The sequence below is a fragment of the Nyctibius grandis genome, chromosome 8 (assembly GCF_013368605.1).
Source record: "Nyctibius grandis isolate bNycGra1 chromosome 8, bNycGra1.pri, whole genome shotgun sequence".
Taxonomy (NCBI): domain Eukaryota; kingdom Metazoa; phylum Chordata; class Aves; order Nyctibiiformes; family Nyctibiidae; genus Nyctibius; species Nyctibius grandis.
In genome coordinates, this window is record NC_090665.1 from 23,589,847 (window position 1) to 23,608,098 (window position 18,252).

Consider the following 18,252-nt stretch of genomic DNA (forward strand, 5'->3'; position numbering starts at 1 on the left):
TATAAATATTTAAAAATAAAATTAATTATTTCTATATTAAGAAATATATCAATATTTCTCCTCAGTTTTTTTGTTTTCCTTCACCGTTTTCTACGACAACGCCCAAAACGGAAGATAATAACCCAGATATAATTTCATCAAAGCCATAAAACGGAAACTCACTGTAACCCAAAATTACAACGCTGCAAACGGACCCACTCGGAGGGTGTTCACAAGCCCTGTTAAACCTTCTGAATTTTACTTTTTCCACATCGGCTCATTTCAGATATTTGCTACATTGAACAAACATTTTGTTCTGCCAAATATCACACCCAAGACAAGAAGTCACGAGCATTATGCACAAAATTTTGCGACAGGAAAAGCAGTGATGGGTATTTTTTGTCATCAAATCACAGGAAAAGTGACAATAAGTTGACAAATAAGAAGATGACTCTGAATGAAATGCAGAGATGACGCAAGGAGGAGGCGGAGCAGAATTTTGCAATGGAAGAATCAGATTCCCTAAAGGGCAGGAAAACTGAGGTATAATATAAATATTTTAAAAATGGCACAAAGGGGCAAGACTTTCTATTTACACAGTGATAAAAGTATGTTGTGGGCTCTCACTGAGAGCAGTACATAACAAAAACAAAACAAAAACCCCCAAGGTTTATGAGTTCGGAGACAAGCATGTAATTAATATGCTAAAAGTGTAAATTTAAAGAGAAAATTGAATTTACGAAGAAAATTAAATTTGAGAAAATAGCATTTAGTATGCATGAAAGAATGATATAATCAAAGTTTATATTAAGACACGTTTCCGTTGGAGTTATATTAAAGGTGATGGACACGGGGCCTCTTTGGGAATAGTCCTTCCAGTTTCACCAAGACAATTCAGGCTAAAATAGGACCAGAGTAAATTTACCAGGTTCATCGGGGAAATGGAAAATCCTATTTTTGTTTGATTTTTTTTAGCTTAAAAAAATGGAGAATGAGCATAATTTCAGGGGAAAGACATACACCCCACATAGGGCAACTCTGAATTTTAAGCTGAATAACCATCTCTTCCCAAGACTGAATAAGATAAAAAATTCAAAGGTGGTTTCAAATCGAGGGAATAAAAGAATGAGGGGAATAAAGGGTCAAGAAATTGAACTTGTCGGGTCTTTTACTGCAGGTGGTGACTCAAGGTGTCCCCATTAGTTCGTTATAAGGCATCAAGAAGGTGAGACCTACTGGATCAAGCACGGGGGTAATGAGGAGCCCAGGACCCCACAAAAACTGCTTGTCCACATTCCACGTTGCTTCATCAGAATAAAACCTAAACAAAGAGGAAAGCAGCGGCATTAATTGCACTTAATTAATAGCATATTAATATTAGCATGAGCAATCTTAGTGTTTCAAGGTCTCGGTTGTCTAGTATCCCTATTGAAAAGCATCCCATGGTGACACCCAAAGACTACTTTTGGTGGAGGCGACCTGAGGGGAAGATCAGCTTTTTTAATTTCGTATTTAATTTAATTCACAGCTTTTTAATTTCGTATGTATTAATTATGCATATGCACACACGTGTCTGGGGGCATCTGGTCTTAATATCACAGAATCACAGAACCACAGAATCCCAGAATCAACCAGGTTGGAAGAGACCTCTGGGCTCATCGAGTCCAGCCATTGCCCTGACACCACCATGGCAACTAGACCAGGGCACTAAGTGCCATGTCCAGTCTTGTCTTAAACCCCTCCAGAGATGGGGACTCCACCACCTCCCTGGGCAGCCCCTTCCAAGGGCTAATGACCCTTGCTGAAAAGAAATGTTTCCTAATGTCCAACCTGACCCTCCCCTGGCCAAGCTTGAGGCTGTGTCCTCTTGTCCTATCGCTGGTTGCCTGGGAGAAGAGGCCGACTCCCACCCCGCTACACCCTCCCTTCAGGTAGTTGTAGACTGCTCTAAGGTCATCTCTGAGCCTCCTCTTCTCCAGGTTAAACACCCCCAGCTCCCTCAGCCGTTCCTCATAGGTCAGACCCTCCAGACCCTTCACCAGCTTGGTTGCCCTCCTCTGGACTTGCTCCAACACCTCAACATCTTCCTTGAAGTGTGGGGCCCATATGTATTAATTATGCATAAGCACACATGTGTCTGGGGGCGTCTGGTCTTAATATTCAAGAGTTTCAAGAAAATAAAGAAGACAAAGCTGAGCAAATAAAAACTTTAAAATATATCTCCCACAATTTCATCAGCTGCCCACGACGTTTCGTAACTGACAATAACACCAGTGTGAGCAGAAATTACAGATGGGGTTTGACGACTCTCCCCATTATTCCAAACTGGTGCTTCACGCGTGTAGACGTCTGTACGTGTGACGATGGGCAGCGTCCTTCACAAACTATGGGTGGACATAGCAAATCCCCAACGGAGTTCAACCTGCCCGAATTATTTCATTCAAGTATTGTGAAGGTCAACTTACTCGTGAAGAACCGGCCGTGTCACCGTGTCTCCCTGGGTATGAGCTTTGTAGAAGAGCGTATACAGGTACGGCAGCAACGTGTAGCGGATATTCAAGTAGTGCTTTGAGGAATTCACCAAAACTGAATCAGCTCCAAAGGCGGCTGGATCCTGGGGCTGAAAATAAATCATATATTATTATTGTTCTTGTTGCACAGAGCATTCAGGATACGACTGGGGGGTGCAGCCAAAAATCAGGAAGGTAGGTTGGAGAGCAGCAAGCGCTTGCTCCTCATTGTAGACACCACGACAGGGACCAGATTTGATGCTGGATGATGATTTCAGAAAATGAAATTATGCCAAACGCATTCTTCGGTGCCTACAATTAACCCCGACAAAGCGAAACCTTTTAGAGCGAGGATTTCCCAAAGCGTGAGGTTGCACCACAGAATCACAGAATCAACCAGGTTGGAAGAGACCTCTGGGCTCATCTAGTCCAGCCGTTGCCCTGACACCACCATGGCAACTAGACCAGGGCACTAAGTGCCATGTCCAGTCTTGTCTTAAACTCCTCCAGAGGTGGGGACTCCACCACCTCCCTGGGCAGTCCCTTCCAGTGTCTAATGACCCTTGCTGAGAAGAAATGTTTCCTAATGTCCAACCTGACCCTCCCCTGGCCAAGCTTCAGGCTGTGTCCTCTTGTCCTATCGCTGGTTGCCTGGGAGAAGAGGCCGACTCCCACCCTGCTACAACCTCCCTTCAGGTAGTTGTAGACTGCAATAAGGTCACCTCTGAGCCTCCTCTTCTCCACGCTAAACACTCCCAGCTCCCTCAGCCGTTCCTCGCAGCTCAGACCCTCCAGACCCTTCCCCACCTTGGTCGCCCTCCTCTGCACTCGCTCCAACACCTCAACATCCATCTTGATGTGCGGGGCCCAGAACTGGACACAGGATTCAAGGTGCAGCCTCACCAGTGCCGAGTACAGAGGGACGATCACTTCCCCAGACCGGCTGGCCACACTAGTCCTAATAGAGGCCAGGATGCCATTGGCCACCTTGGCCACCTGGGCACACTGCTGGCTCATGTTTAGCCGCCTGTCCATCAGCATCCCCAGGTGTCTTTCCGCCGGGCCGCTCTCTAACCACTCTTTCTAACCACCAGTTGTGAACCAGTCAACTATTTAATGATCAGTGACAGAAATTTAATTATCAGAATTTAATTTCATGTCATTATCAGAACAGAAACGTGACGGTGCAGTGCAACACAAGTTTCCGTAGGGGGATGTACCACTTACTATGCATTTTTCAGTGTTGTGATTCCTGGAGAACGGGTAAAACGCTCCCACTTGCATCCATCGCCTGCAAAGTTCTTCCGTGACGTTCTCAAAGAAACCACAAATATCCGCCCCGATCTACAAATTAAAACAGAACGTGGTGTTTGTACGGTGCATTGAGCCCCAAATCTCCACCAAAACACCTCCAAGCACTGAGCTGCAAAGATTTTTTTTCAATTCCCCCCTAATTGCTAACGAGGGTGATAGAGTCATTAAATACATTTCTACACAGAGTCTTCCAAATCTCTCATCTGAACCTAAATTTGCTCGTTGAACCCCAGAATTTCTGAAGTTTCTTTTTGTGTGTGTGTGTGGCAGAAGTAACCAGGTAAATACAGAATTTTCTCTATTTTTCTGTATTTTTTTTCTGCATGCAATTAATTTTACAGCCCACCATCTACACACAGAGAATCAGAATAATTGAAAATATTATATATTTTCTAAATATAGGTAGTACAGAAAATTAAACTGACTACAAGCTAGCACTGCTTGTAGTGTTTAAATAATAAATATTTAATAAAATATTTTAATAAAGATAAATAAATATTTTAATAAATATTTTATTAAAAATAAATAACTATTTTAATAAATAATTTAATAAATATTTTAATACATCTCACTGGTCTCTTTCTCCCAGAGATTTATCTTTCTGTTTGGTGCTAATCTGCATACATTAGCAAAGTAGTCCAAAAGTCACAGAAATTCAAATCCTGAAAAGGAAAGTGGGCATTTCACTAATAAGTGGGTGTTCCTATTTAAAGAGCTTCACGTCAACCACTAATGAATGACAAATAGTAGATTTATATCTGGAAATATAAAATATTTGATAGTTTATACCCACATATTCAATAAGCAACAGAGGGAAATGGCCTAAAGCGAAGATTAATTATTCATGGGGGAAAAAAATGGGTTTTTTTTAAATTAAACGGATTAATTTATAGGGGGATTAATTTATTATATTATATGATTAATTTATTACATTATATGATTAATTTATTATATTATATTTTCATTTATATTAATTTTTATAATTTATTCCTACATTTATTTATTAATATTTTCATATGGTTTTATATGGAATTATTTACATATATGTATTTATTTCTATATTTTGGGTTTTAATTATTCAAATGGGCTTATACCTATCAGGCTTGATCAGGTATCATGGATACACGTTTATTTTGAATGGTACCATAAATGTTTTCATACATAAGGGATCCCAAAGAGGCCAAACTCCAGCATTCCGGGTATCGCCCATTTCAGGTGGTCCCACGACGCTGTGTTATCCCCTAGCCAGTGCCCGCTGTACTTTCCTGACCCCGCAAAAGTCGACCTCGAAAGGAGGAAGCTTCGTTTTCCAGGAAACAAAGTTTCGATGGCTCTGAAAGTAAAAAAAAAAAAGTTGGAATTAGATGAAAAAAATTTTTAAATTTTTTAAATTTTTAAACACGTTGTGGAGTAGATTTGTAATAAGGAAAGTTTCTATTAATTTTAATTTATTCATTCACTATGAGTAATTAGCTAAGGACACAGACTCCCTGAAGTTTAACCAGGTGTCTATTAACTAAATTAATTATACATACACGTATTTTCACCTTAACGAATCTTTCTGTAAGTATTTGCCTGCCAACCTTCGCCATATTTGAACTCCAAGTAATAAAACTCAGGTCACCTTTCAGCTTCCCCTACTCATAGCAGCGTCGCTGAAATAGAATAGGATCGTAGAAGGGTTTGGGTTGGAAGGGACCTCAAAGCCCATCTAGTTCCAACCCCCTGCCATAGACAGGGACACCTTCCACCAGACCAGGTTGCTCCAAGCCCCATCCAACCTGGTCTTGAACACTGCCAGGGAGGGGGCAGCCACAGCTTCTCTGGGCAACCTGGGCCAGGCTCTCACCACCCTCACAGGAAACAATTTCTTCCTCAGATCTCATCTCAATCTCCCCTCTTGCAGTTTAAAACCGTTCCCCCTTGTCCTGTCACTCCATGCCCTTGTAAAAAGACCCTCTCCCGCTTTCCTGTAGCCCCTTCAGGCACTGGAAGGTGCTAGAAGGTCTCCCCGGAGCCTTCTCTTCTCCAGGCTGAACAGCCCCAGCTCTCTCAGCCTGTCTCCAGAGCAGAGGGGCTCCAGCCCTCTGAGCATCTCCGTGGCCTCCTCTGGACTCGCTCCAACAGCTCCGTGTCCTCCTTCTGTTGGGGGCCCCAGAGCTGGATGCAGAACTGCAGTGGGAGTCTCAGGAGAGCGGAGCAGAGGGGCAGAATCCCCTCCCTCGCCCTGCTGGCCACGCTGCTGGGGATGCAGCCCAGGAAGCCGTTGGCTTTCTGGGCTGCAAGCCCACGTTGCCAGTTCATGGTGAGCTTCTCGTCACCCATCACCTCCAAGTCCTTCTCAACCATCACCCCCAAGCCCTTCTCCTCAGGGCTGCTCTCAATCCATTCTCCACCCAGCCTGTGTTTGTGCTTGGGATTGCCCCAACCCACATGCAGGACCTTGCACTTGGCCTGGTTGAACTCCTTGTGGTTCTCACAGGCCCAGCTCTCAAGCCTGTCAAGGTCCCTCTGGATGCCATCCCTTCCCTCCAGCGTGTCGACCACACCACACAGCTTGGGGTCGTCCCCAAACTTGCTGAGGGCACACTCAATCCCACTGTCCATGTCGCTGACAAAGACGTTAAACAGCACCAGTCCCAATCCCGACCCCTGAGGAACGCCACTCGTCACTGGTGTCCACTGGGATATCGAGCCGTTGACCGTAACTCTTTGAGTGCGACCAGCACTCAAATCCAACACTAGGACCTCGAATTTGGATTCAGAATTCAATTGAATTTTTAAAAATGCAATTTTGAACGCCCAGGTTCAGCCCATTGTGGGAAGACTGATATTGATCCCCCAGATCACGTTCCCTGGGGAATGAAATTGCTCAGTTTCTCTAAATAAGAGGCCATGTGCTCTACTCTGCCCTTTTTAAGAAGGATTCCTCACCGTTGTGTCGAGAGGATCATGGAGTATCCATAAAGGCTGTGAACATCATATTGTCGCCCCCACTTCTGCACCGCATCCATACAGACCGTCTTGGAGTACAAGAGTCTGTCAACAACATCTGCAGGAAAAACATGCAGAACTGCATTTAAATTTAGTTAAATTATTCTTTGAAAAATGAAATTTAATCCGTTTAATTAAGGGGAAAAAACAGGATTTCTATTCTTTTCCTTCATCCACATTCATGAGAATTTGGCCCTTTGCTCAGTTTGGCGTTTGCATTAACCTCAGTACTGGAGGTTGGACATTAGGGAGCATTTCTTCTCAACAAGGGTCATTAGACACTGGAAGGGGCTGCCCAGGGAGGTGGTGGAGTCACCATCTCTGGAGGGGTTTAAGAAAAGACTGGACATGGCACTTAGTGCCCTGGTCTAGTTGCCATGGTGGTGTCAGGGCAATGGTTGGACTCGATGAGCCCAGAGGGCTCTTCCAACCTCACTGATTCTGTGATGATCTTAAAGGTCATTAGACATTGGAAGCGGCTGCCCAGGGAGGTGGTGGAGTCACCATCTCTGGAGGGGTTTAAGACAAGACTGGACATGGCACTTAGTGCCCTGGTCTAGTTGACATGGTGGTGTCAGGGCAATGGTTCCCTTTAATCGTGCTTCTGCGCAAGCGTGGTCGAGGCCTTCTTGTTTACCAGTACATGTGTTCTCAAGAAGAAGATATCGTTTTGGACTTATCTCTCCTCCAACACAAGAGTTTATGAATCAAGTTAATTTAGACATCACAAAGTTGTTCTTTACAGTTTTGTTTTGTCTTTTGGCCCTTTTATAATTAGCAGAGACCTTTGTTTTTCTAAGACTAAGCGTAAACAGCATGAATCATTGTCTACTAGAGCCTTGTTATCAGTCCCATAAACAGACTCTAACTACAAAACATGTAGATACTTCAGAACCTGTTGTTATTCTCTCTTATTCTAGCTAAAAGGAAAATTATTGACAGGAAAGTTGATTCTGTGTAAAGGTAACACAGAGCAGGCCTTTTAGAGCCTGCTCTGAGGCCTACTCTTGCTAAACTGTTGCTAAACCTGAGGCCTACTCTTGCTAAACCATTGCTGAACTGAACCGTCTGGTATCAATACCAGTTCTTTGGTGTCGTTTCACCTTAATTTACTCCAAGGGATTTATGAACTACTTGCAACCAGGTCGTAACAATCTTTTTTTTTTTTTTTGGCTCCACACCTAAAGATGACGGACTTACGGGGCGTGAAAGGAGGATAGTTTAAGTCATTCTGCTCGCAGCCATTACTTGAGCCTTGAACAAAGCTGGCTACTTCATTCATATCCTGAAAAATCACAGATTCAAAATTTAAATGGCTTTAATTATAACATTTTTTCATAACAGCGATATTTCTTGGGCTTTCAGTCAGATATCCCGTTACAAACCCACTTGACTTGAAGGCATAAGAAGCCTATGAGGAATAATATTCATAAGCTGCTTTGTCCAGCAACCAGGACATTGATAATATTAGTAATCATAGAAAAACATTGATAATATAAGTAATCAAAGGAAAAAAATATTAATATCTTTCTGAATGTCTAAAAGCTGACTTGAAGTGGCAATGGTGGCACTCCACCCAAACTGGAGGAATTATGTGCTATAATTCTTCCCAAATCCTGTGTTATAAAAAAAAAGGTTATTTTTTTCTGTCCTGAGAAAAATTACTGAGTTAAACCCCAAAATCCTACAAAGGGTGTTCATCTTTTCTCTGGATTGAAAAGAACTTCTCCTAAAAGGTACCATTTATTAAAAATAAAAGCTAACCCAGTAATTATGATCGTGGTCACAGTCAGTTCTTGGATAAATCGAATTACATTGATAAAAATTGATAATAATCAATTTTATTATCAATTATAATTTATTGATGATAAAAATTGATACTAAACAATTTTTATTATCAATTATAATTTATTGATGATAAAACCTTGGGATTATTACACCTCTACCGAAAGGATCCCGCGTCCAACGCGTTGGATAAATGTGATTTCTAACAAAACTCCTCCAATACCAGAAAAAAACAAGGATTTCACCCAAGCACATTGGATGCTACGGAAAATATACAAATCCCACACGGATTTTGGGTTGTTCTCAGAAAATCTTCCTTCAAACTCAACGCGGACTAAAACCTGACTCGCCATTAGCCTATTTTGGCAAAAGGCGACAATTTCAGGATTTACTCACAATCCAGATCCCGTCGTAGGGCACTTGGTCGTAAAATATTTTGCATTCCTCCACCCACCAGCTGGTGCAGTCAGGGTTGGTGAAGTCGGGGAAGACGGTGCTTCCCGGCCACACCTACATTAAAAAAGGGGAAATAATTAAATTAAACTGTTGATGATTTTGCAGAAAGATTAAAATCCTCAGATTTCCTCCAGATTTATGTGAAGTGTTCTCTCGGAGAAACATTTGGGTATAAAACCTTGGGATTATTTTGCAAGACAGCGTTGATACAGTGACCAGGAGAAGGGTTTTGAGTTGTAAATTGCACGAGTGAATTATCATTATTATTTCATATTAATATATTATTATTAAATTTACACTCAGTGACTTCGTTAACGTCTGAGTTCTCGACTCGAAAGTGGCTTTTAAAGTCAAAATTATTTTTAAGTTATGCAAGTTTTGCAATAAGCAGCCGCATTTGGGTTATTTTTTATTATAAAGAAATTTTCAAAGCAGTAAAGGTCTCTGATTAATATTTATTAATATTAATATAATTGCTCTCTGATTAATATTGAAAATACTCTGATTAATATTTATTAATATTAATATAATTGCTCTCTGATAAATATTGAAAATAAAGAGATGTTGGCTGCCCACTTCGCCCAACCCTTCAAAACCGCTCGATTTTCCTTCAGAAAAATCAAAATATATAAAAAAAAATATAAAAAAAACAGGAAATATGATGAAATATTGAGGATAGTAGAAAAATATAAGATTACCCGGGCCCAAACTAAACAGGATTTGGGCTCTGACTCCGTACGGGTTTTAGTACCTTCCCAACTAACGGTGTGACTCCGTCCGACTTGTTAATCCAGATTTTCTTGCTTTGGCCCCTCTCGTAGGCTTGGTAGGGAGAACCGTCAGCGAGAGCCTCAGTGCTGATCGCAGCATCCTAAAAAAGGGGAAAACCACACAAAAGAAACCGGTTCTCCCAACAATTACTGGCTTTTATTGGTTTTCTCCACCAATTATTGGGTTTTATTGTTTTTCTCCACCAATTATGCAGAGCCCAACAACTACACGCAAAGATGTCTCATGTAAAAACATATATAATATGTTTTAATTTCTATATACATATACATGTATATAAATTTTATATACATATATAATATTTCTAAATTTTTATATACACATATATATGTATATAAATTTTATATATATATATAAAAAACCATTATATATATATAAAAATATACATATATATAATGGTTCTCTCCATCAGTTATTGGTTCTCTCCACCAATTATGTAGAGCCCAGCAACTACATGGAAAGACGTCTCGTGTAACAACATATATAAAAATATATACACACACATATATAAAAATATACACACACGCATATATAAAATATATATAATACAACATATATAAAAATATATACACACATATATAAAATATATATAATACTAATAAAATATAAAATGTATATATAATGTATATTACATATTTTATGTATATTAAATATATTTTATATAGAACTGTTCTCTCCACCAATTATGTAAAGCCCAGCAACTACATGGAAAGTTGTCTCATGTGACAACATATATATAAAAATTAATAATTAGAATAATAATAATAAAATCTATAATATATATAGAAAATATATAAAGTATATATAATAAATATATTAAATATATTATCTATACAACCATTCTCTCCACCAATTATTTCTTCTCTACAACTATATATAATATATTAAATATATTATCGATATAACCATTCTCTCCACCAATTATTTCTTCTCTACAAATATATATAATATATTAAATATATTCTCTATATAACCATTCTCTCCACCAATTATTTCTTCTCTACACCAACAATATAGAGCCCCGCAGCTACACAGAAAGAAGGCCCACATAACGACATATATATTAAAAATACATATATATGTGACATATATACTGATAATAAAATTATCTATTTAAAATGGAAAATAAATAGCCAATACCAGTATGATGATGTATTTTTGCCCATAGTCGTGCATGTAATTTTGAAAACTGGGGAGGTCTTTGAACTTCACTTTGTCATAAGTAAAATCCTTCCTTCCTTCCATGTAGTCGATATCCGTGTGCTGAACATCCTGGGAGAAAAGGGGACGTTACACGCAACACCGGAAGGTCCCGACCCACCACGTCTTCTCACTGTGCTGTATTTTAACTAAAAATTCCCAGAAATTCCCTAAATTGGGAAAAAAAAAATCAGCTTCTGATGCTTTTTAATTTTCCAGGGCTTCTGAGAGCATAAAGTGAATTTGCTTATTGGGTTTGGTCTCGTTGGTCCACAGGTTAAGGCAGAGAAATGGGCATAATGTGGAGATAAATATATTGAGCTGGAAGCTTTAAATGGAAAAATTGCTTCCACAAAAAAAGGAACAAATTGCATTTAAAATCATTCATTTTATATAGTGTGGCCAATGAAAATCACAGAACCACAGAATCAATGAGGTTGGAAGAGCACTCTGGGCTCATCGAGTCCAACCATTGCCCTGACACCACCATGGCAACTAGACCAGGGCACTAAGTGCCATGTTCAGGCTTTTCTTAAACACCTCCAGAGATGGGGACTCCACCACCTCCCTGGGCAGCCCCTTCCAATGCCTAATGACCCTTGCTGAGAAGAAATGCTTCCTAATGTCCAACCTGACCCTCCCCTGGCAAAGCTTCAGGCTGTGTCCTCTTGTCCTGTCGCTGGTTGCCTTGGAGAAGAGGCCAACTCCCACCCCGCTACACCCTCCCTTCAGGTAGTTGTAGACTGCACTAAGGTCACCTCTGAGCCTCCTCTTCTCCACGCTAAACACTCCCAGCTCCCTCAGCCGTTCCTCATAGGTCAGACCCTCCAGACCCTTCCCCACCTTGGTCGCCCTCCTCTGCACTCGCTCCAACACCTCAACATCTCTCTTGAAGTGCGGGGCCCAGAACTGGACACAGGATTCAAGGTGCGGCCTCACCAGTGCCGAGTACAGAGGGACGATCGCTTCCCTAGACCGGCTGGCCACACTATTCCTAATAGAGGCCAGGATGCCCTTGGCCTTCTTGGCCACCTGGGCACACTGCTGGTTCATGTTCAGCTGCTGTCAATCAGCACCCCCAGGGCTCTTTCTAACCACTCTTCCCCCAGCCTGTAGCGTTGCAGGGGGCTGGTGTGGCCCAAGCGTAAGACCCGGCCCTTGTTCTTGTTGAACCTCACGCCGTTGGTCTCGGCCCATCAACCCAACCTGTCCAGACCCCTCTGTAGGGCCTTCCTACCCTCCAGCAGGTCGACACTCCCACCCAGCTTGGGGTCATCTGCACATTTACTGAGGGTGCACTCGATCCCTACGTCGAGATCATCTATAAAGATATTGAAGAGCACCGGCCCCAGAACTGAGCCCTGGGGAACACCAATAGTGACTGTAAAGAGGAAATAAAATCGCATTTTGACTCACGTAGGGGAGCCCGATCGCTCTGTTCCGCTTCACAACAGCCTTCACCTCGTCAAGAGACCCGTAATCGTAGCGGCTGAGCTGAAATCCCAGTGCCCAGTAGGAGGGCAACGCCGGCAACCCTATGAACTGGAAATTAAAATTAAAAACTAATGAGTGTCGGCAGCCTCCTCTCTTTGAGCCTAATTCCCTAAATTACCCAATTCTCTCTCCGAGATTTAACCCAAGGACGACAAAGTGCGTTTTACGTGATTGCCAGCAGCTGGTTTATTTTTCTATGCTCTTTTTCCCCAAAAAAACTAAATGTAAATGATGCAAAGAATGATGTATCCATTGCTACCCATACAGATTATATTATATTTACATTATATTATATTATATTATATTATGTTTATTATATTACTATTACATTTACATTGTATTATATTTACATTATATTATATTATATTTACATCATATTATATTTATATTCTATAAAATTTCCACCTCACTGTTTTACGGCATTACACCCATTTATTTGCTGCCAAAAAAAGGCGTAAGCGCTTCATTTTAATAATATTTTCTACTCGTGTATTTCTACAGCAGCTGTTCTACTTGAATGATGACTTGAGGGAATATCACGACATCAACATGCTTGTTCTGAGGAGCAGAGTTACCAAGGAGAAAGGAGGGTAAGGAAAGGTGAAGAATGAACCGGAAAAAAAATTGTGGTAATGTAAGGGGAAACTGCACAGAAATAAGGGGAAGGGGAGGGGAGGAGAGGAGGAGGAGAGGAGGAGGAGAAGGGGAGGAGGAGAAGGGGAGGAGGAGAAGGGGAGGAGGAGAAGGGGAGGAGGAGAAGGGGAGGAGGAGAGAAGGAGGAGAGAAGGAGGAGAGAAGGAGGAGAGAAGGAAAAGAGGAGGAAAAGAGGAGGAAAAGAGGAGGAAAAGAGGAGGAAAAGAGGAGGAAAAGAGGAGAGGAGAAGAGGAGAGGAGAAGAGGAGAGGAGAAGAGGAGAGGAGAAGAGGAGAAAGTTTTTAGTCTAAATTTAAAGATTTAAGTTACTAAAGAACTAAATTTAACGCTGTTTAGAAACTTACATCTCCTTTCTTTAAGAAGTCGTCGAAACATGTATTTGTCCCCCAAAAATACATACAGGAATTAGTTGCAATAGAGACCTCTATAGATACGTAGAGGTGTAGATACTTCGCTACCATAAAATCATGTTACATAAAATCATCACAAGTTAGGGGCAAACCTTGAGTTATAATTTTGGATTAATAAAATGGTGAAGAGACACAGAAATAGAGGGGGAGAAAAGAAAACTTTTAATGTTCAATGCAGAAGTTCTCAAGGTAAGACTCAGGGCGATGGAGGTTGGAGTTCACCTACTCAAAGATCACCCTTGGTCAAAGCAGAATGAGCAAGAGCCATTTGCCCAGGGCTGTCCTTGATCATGCTTTGAGTATCTCCAAGGATGGAAGATCCACCACCTTTGGGTTGGGTTTGACCAACATACCTTCACGTACTCCCGCACCACTTCTTCGGGGGTGTCTCCCAAGAAAACGTAAAAATCAAGGATTCCACCGATTGTTCTGTAAGTGACGGCCGGCGCCGGCTGCAGGGCGAACTCTGTGAGCAAAAAATGTGCAAAAATCCATTTGCAATATTACCTAAATCTCAAACAATTCTGATGCCGATGTGAAAGATATAAAAATTAGGAGAAAGATATAAAAATTAGGTGAAAATAACAAACAAAAACATTCAAGGAAACCCAAAACCATTACTAGAACTTGCAACGTGGGTGGAAAGTTTCCAGCACTCTTTTTTTCCCTAGAAAAGTCCATATTTACATTCTTTTACAGTCCAGAAAGAGAAGAGAAACCCAACAGCACAACTTTTTTCCTTAAATTTTCAGTCTCGAGATGCTTGAATGTTTGTTAAGCATGCAAACATGGACACACTTATCTACGGGAAATTAAGGGCATAAATACAAGTGCTGCTGAGGATAAATTTAGGCTCAGATTTTAATATCTTGTCCTAAAACATCCCTGAACGTGAACAAAAATGCATCACTGGTCTTGCAACACAACCTTAATGCTGCTTGTATAGGAAACATGAGTAAATGCGTGAAAAAAAATGGCCGCAGTCACAGATTTTAAGACAACTTTCTTCAAAATTTGACATATTTTTGAAAAAATCTACATCAAGTCAGCAGGATCGCTCTGCAGATCATTTAAAAATATATATATATATATATTTTGCAATACTTAGAGCTACGGAGGAAGCATTCTTACCCACGGCGTTGCAGATTGATTAAATAATTGTATTTAATAATTGTATTTAATTGTATTTTAAATACAGTCCAGTTCTGGGCCCCGCACTTCAAGAAAGGTGTTGAGGTGTTGGAGCGAGTGCAGAGGAGGGCAACCAAGCTGGGGAAGGGTCTGGAGGGTCTGAGCTGCGAGGAACGGCTGAGGGAGCTGGGGGTGTTTAGCCTGGAGAAGAGGAGGCTCTGAGGTGACCTTAGTGCAGGCTACAACTACCTGAAGGGAGGGTGTAGCGGGGTGGGAGTTGGCCTCTTCTCCCAGGCAACCAGCGATAGGACAAGAGGACACAGCCTCAAGCTTTGCCAGGGGAGGGTCAGGTTGGCCATCAGGGAGCATTTCTTCTCAGCAAGGGTCATTAGCCATTGGAAGGGGCTGCCCAGGGAGGTGGTGGAGTCACCATCTCTGGAGGGCTTTAAGACAAGACTGGACATGGCACTTAGTGCCCTGGTCTAGTTGCCATGGTGGTGTCAGGGCAATGGTTGGACTCGGTGATCCCAGAGGGCTCTTCCAACCTCATTGATTCTGTGAAATAAATGTAGATAATGTTTTTGTGACACTTCTACAGAAGACATCCTTACCCATGGCATTGCTATTCATCAGGAAAACACCAAGAGAGGCTCCGCTGGTGTCTTCCAAACACAAGAAGAAGGTCTGAACGCCGTATAAGTTCTCCATGTTCTTGAAGAAAAACAGAAAAGGTGGTTTAAAAAAAAAAACAAAACAGTAACAACACGCGCCCTGTGGTGTCTCAAAAATATACATGTGAGGTTAAACGGGTCAAAAGGAAACAAACAGCAAAAATAAAATCACCGACATGAAGCTCATTAATTTATTTCTCTCTTTTATGGGAATATCTTTAAGTCGCTTAAAATCTGGTGAAAGAACAAATTTGGGGAAACCGCCCTTCAGTGGAGCCGTTTGGGTAAGAACCTCCACGTACCCATTATTTAAAAGATGAAGGTTGTAAATTGCTTCTCTAGTGGGGATGGGAAGAAAATAACGACCTTTTCTACGAGAAGTTTTGTTGAGAGTGAGGCAAATCCCAACTTTCAGCTCAAAAATGGATTTATCAGCCCACCACAGTGTCTCAAAACTTTGATTTTTTTTCTCTTTTTTCTTCTAAAACATTAAATAACCACAAACAAGCTGCTCCCCAAACCCTGTTCACATCACTCCTGCTTCAGCAAAGGACTTCAGGACTTCAAATCCAGCCTAAGGGTTGACGTTGCGTTGAATAGTCTCAGTTTAACACTCATTTAACCTCATTATTATCTCAAATAACGAAAAATGATGTTGAATGGAGGTTGAGACGCTGTAGTTACAAATAAATACAAATAAAATCAAGCGCAAATTTAGTTTGCTTATTTAGTGAAATAAAATCAAAATATTCTTAATTAATCCTTCTTTCATGCTCTACATTACTTTTCCTGCTCCCTGGCATTGGTTATACACCAGAAATTTAATGTTTTCTATTTTTTTTCAGCATCACCTTGTTAAGCACTTACAAACTCTACCAAATATTTCCTTTTTCCTCATCGTACCCAAAATTGATGCATAAGCACAGCAACAACATTGAGCTATTTCACAGAATCATGTCAGGGATTGGAAGGGACCTCAAAAAATCATCTAGTCCAACTCCCTGGAGCAGGATCACCTGGATCATGTCACCCAGGAACGCGTCCAGGCGGGTTTTGAATGTCTCCAGAGAAGGAGACTCCACCACCTCTCTGGGCAGCCTGTGCCAGTGTTCAGTCACCCTCACTGTAAAGAAGTTCCTCCTCATATTTATGTGGAATCCCCTGTGTTCCAGCTTGCACCCGTTGCCCCTTGTCCTGTCAAGGGATGTCACTGAGAAGAGCCTGGCTCCATCCTCATGACACTTGCCCTTTACATATTTATAAACATTAATAAGGTCACCCCTCAGTCTCCTCTTCTCCAAGCTAAAGAGACCCAGCTCCCTCAGCCTCTCCTCTGAAGGAAGACGTTCCACACAAGAGGACACAGCCTCAAGCTTCGCCACGGGAGGTTCAGGTTGGACATTAGGAAGCATTTCTTCTCAGCAAGGGTCATTAGCCATTGGAAGGGGCTGCCCAGGGAGGTGGTGGAGTCACCATCTCTGGAGGGGTTTAAGACAAGACTGGACATGGCACTTAGTGCCATGGTCTTGTTGCCATGGTGGTGTCAGGGCAATGGTTGGATTCGATGAGCCCAGAGGGCTCTTCCAACCTCATTGATTCTGGGATTCTGTGACCAGGTCTTTGAAAATGAAAACATGAATGTGAAATTCTGAAAAGAAAGAAAATGTAACAAAATAAGCGCTTACTCCGGAAGGGGCCGTGTCCCTGCTGAACATAGGCCACGTTTTCCAGTTGACGTCATGTCGGTATTGCTTATGCACGTGCTCGCCCACCCCGTAGATGTTGCTGCTGGGGAGTTTGATGGAGAGCTGTAGAAACTGCTCTGCGTAGACCAGCGGGCCGATGGTCGTGTCGAACCTGGCAACATGGTGGAACCAGAGAATCAGAATCGTAGAAGGGTTTGGGTTGGAAGGGACCTTAAAGCCCATCCAGTCCCACCCCCCTGCCACGGGCAGGGACACCTTCCACTAGACCAGGTTGCTCCAAGCCCCATCCAACCTGGTCTTGAACACTGCCAGGGAGGGGGCAGCCACAGCTTCTCTGGGCAACCTGGGCCAGGCTCTCACCACCCTCACAGGAAACAATTTCTTCCTCAGATCTCATCTCAATCTCCCCTCTTTCAGTTTAAAACCGTTCCCCCTCGTCCTGTCAGTACTTGCCCTTGTAAAAAGCCCCTCTCCCACTCTCCTGTAGCCCCTTCAGGTACTGGAAGGTGCTAGAAGGTCTCCCCGGAGCCTTCTCTTCTCCAGGCTGAACAGCCCCAGCTCTCTCAGCCTGTCTCCAGAGCAGAGGGGCTCCAGCCCTCGGAGCATCTCCGTGGCCTCCTCTGGACTCGCTCCAACAGCTCTGTGTCCTTCTTCTGTTGGGGGCCCAGAGCTGGACGCAGCACTGCAGGGGGCGTCTCCCGAGAGCGGAGCAGAGGGGCAGAATCCCCTCCCTCGCCCTGCTGGCCACGCTGCTGGGGATGCAGCCCAGGACACGGTTGGCTTTGGGCTGCCAGCGCACGTTGCCAGCTCATGGTGAGCTTCTCATCACCCATCACCCCCAAGCCCTTCTCCTCAGGGCTGCTCTCCATCCATTCTCCACCCAGCCTGTGTTTGTGCTCGGGATCGCCCCAATGTTGCCTAAAAATTTTGATGCTGACGGTTGGATCCCTGAGTATCGCTAAACCCCCCCAAAAAAACCCAACCCGTTCTTCGAGAACGCTTTCCCATCACGTGCCGCCAGTAATTTTGTCACGTCCGTCTCGTAATTTGGCCAAAATCAGTCACGTTGCGTATTGCAGTAAAAACATCGTGTGTTTTTAATAATAATTTATTAATTGTGTAATTTTTTTCATTAAAAATATAAAATGCAACTTTTTTAC

General features: G+C 42.4%; 1 protein-coding gene across 2 annotated transcripts in view; it reads right to left on the bottom strand.

Annotated features, from left to right (window-relative positions):
• The window catches only part of LOC137666110 (maltase-glucoamylase-like), a 62,720-nt gene that overhangs the window by 38,395 nt on the left and 6,073 nt on the right, over positions 1-18,252 (bottom strand). For both annotated transcript variants that reach the window (XM_068405749.1, XM_068405748.1), the window contains exons 6-18: positions 17,072-17,243; positions 15,327-15,426; positions 13,938-14,050; positions 12,444-12,569; positions 10,968-11,099; positions 9,790-9,909; positions 8,979-9,092; positions 7,998-8,082; positions 6,738-6,855; positions 4,965-5,136; positions 3,717-3,833; positions 2,445-2,599; positions 1,216-1,300 (exon numbers count right to left, since the gene is read on the bottom strand). In XM_068405749.1, the coding sequence (XP_068261850.1) occupies positions 1,216-1,300; positions 2,445-2,599; positions 3,717-3,833; positions 4,965-5,136; positions 6,738-6,855; positions 7,998-8,082; positions 8,979-9,092; positions 9,790-9,909; positions 10,968-11,099; positions 12,444-12,569; positions 13,938-14,050; positions 15,327-15,426; positions 17,072-17,243 (1,609 nt within the window). The remainder of the gene's footprint in view (positions 1-1,215; positions 1,301-2,444; positions 2,600-3,716; positions 3,834-4,964; positions 5,137-6,737; positions 6,856-7,997; positions 8,083-8,978; positions 9,093-9,789; positions 9,910-10,967; positions 11,100-12,443; positions 12,570-13,937; positions 14,051-15,326; positions 15,427-17,071; positions 17,244-18,252) is intronic.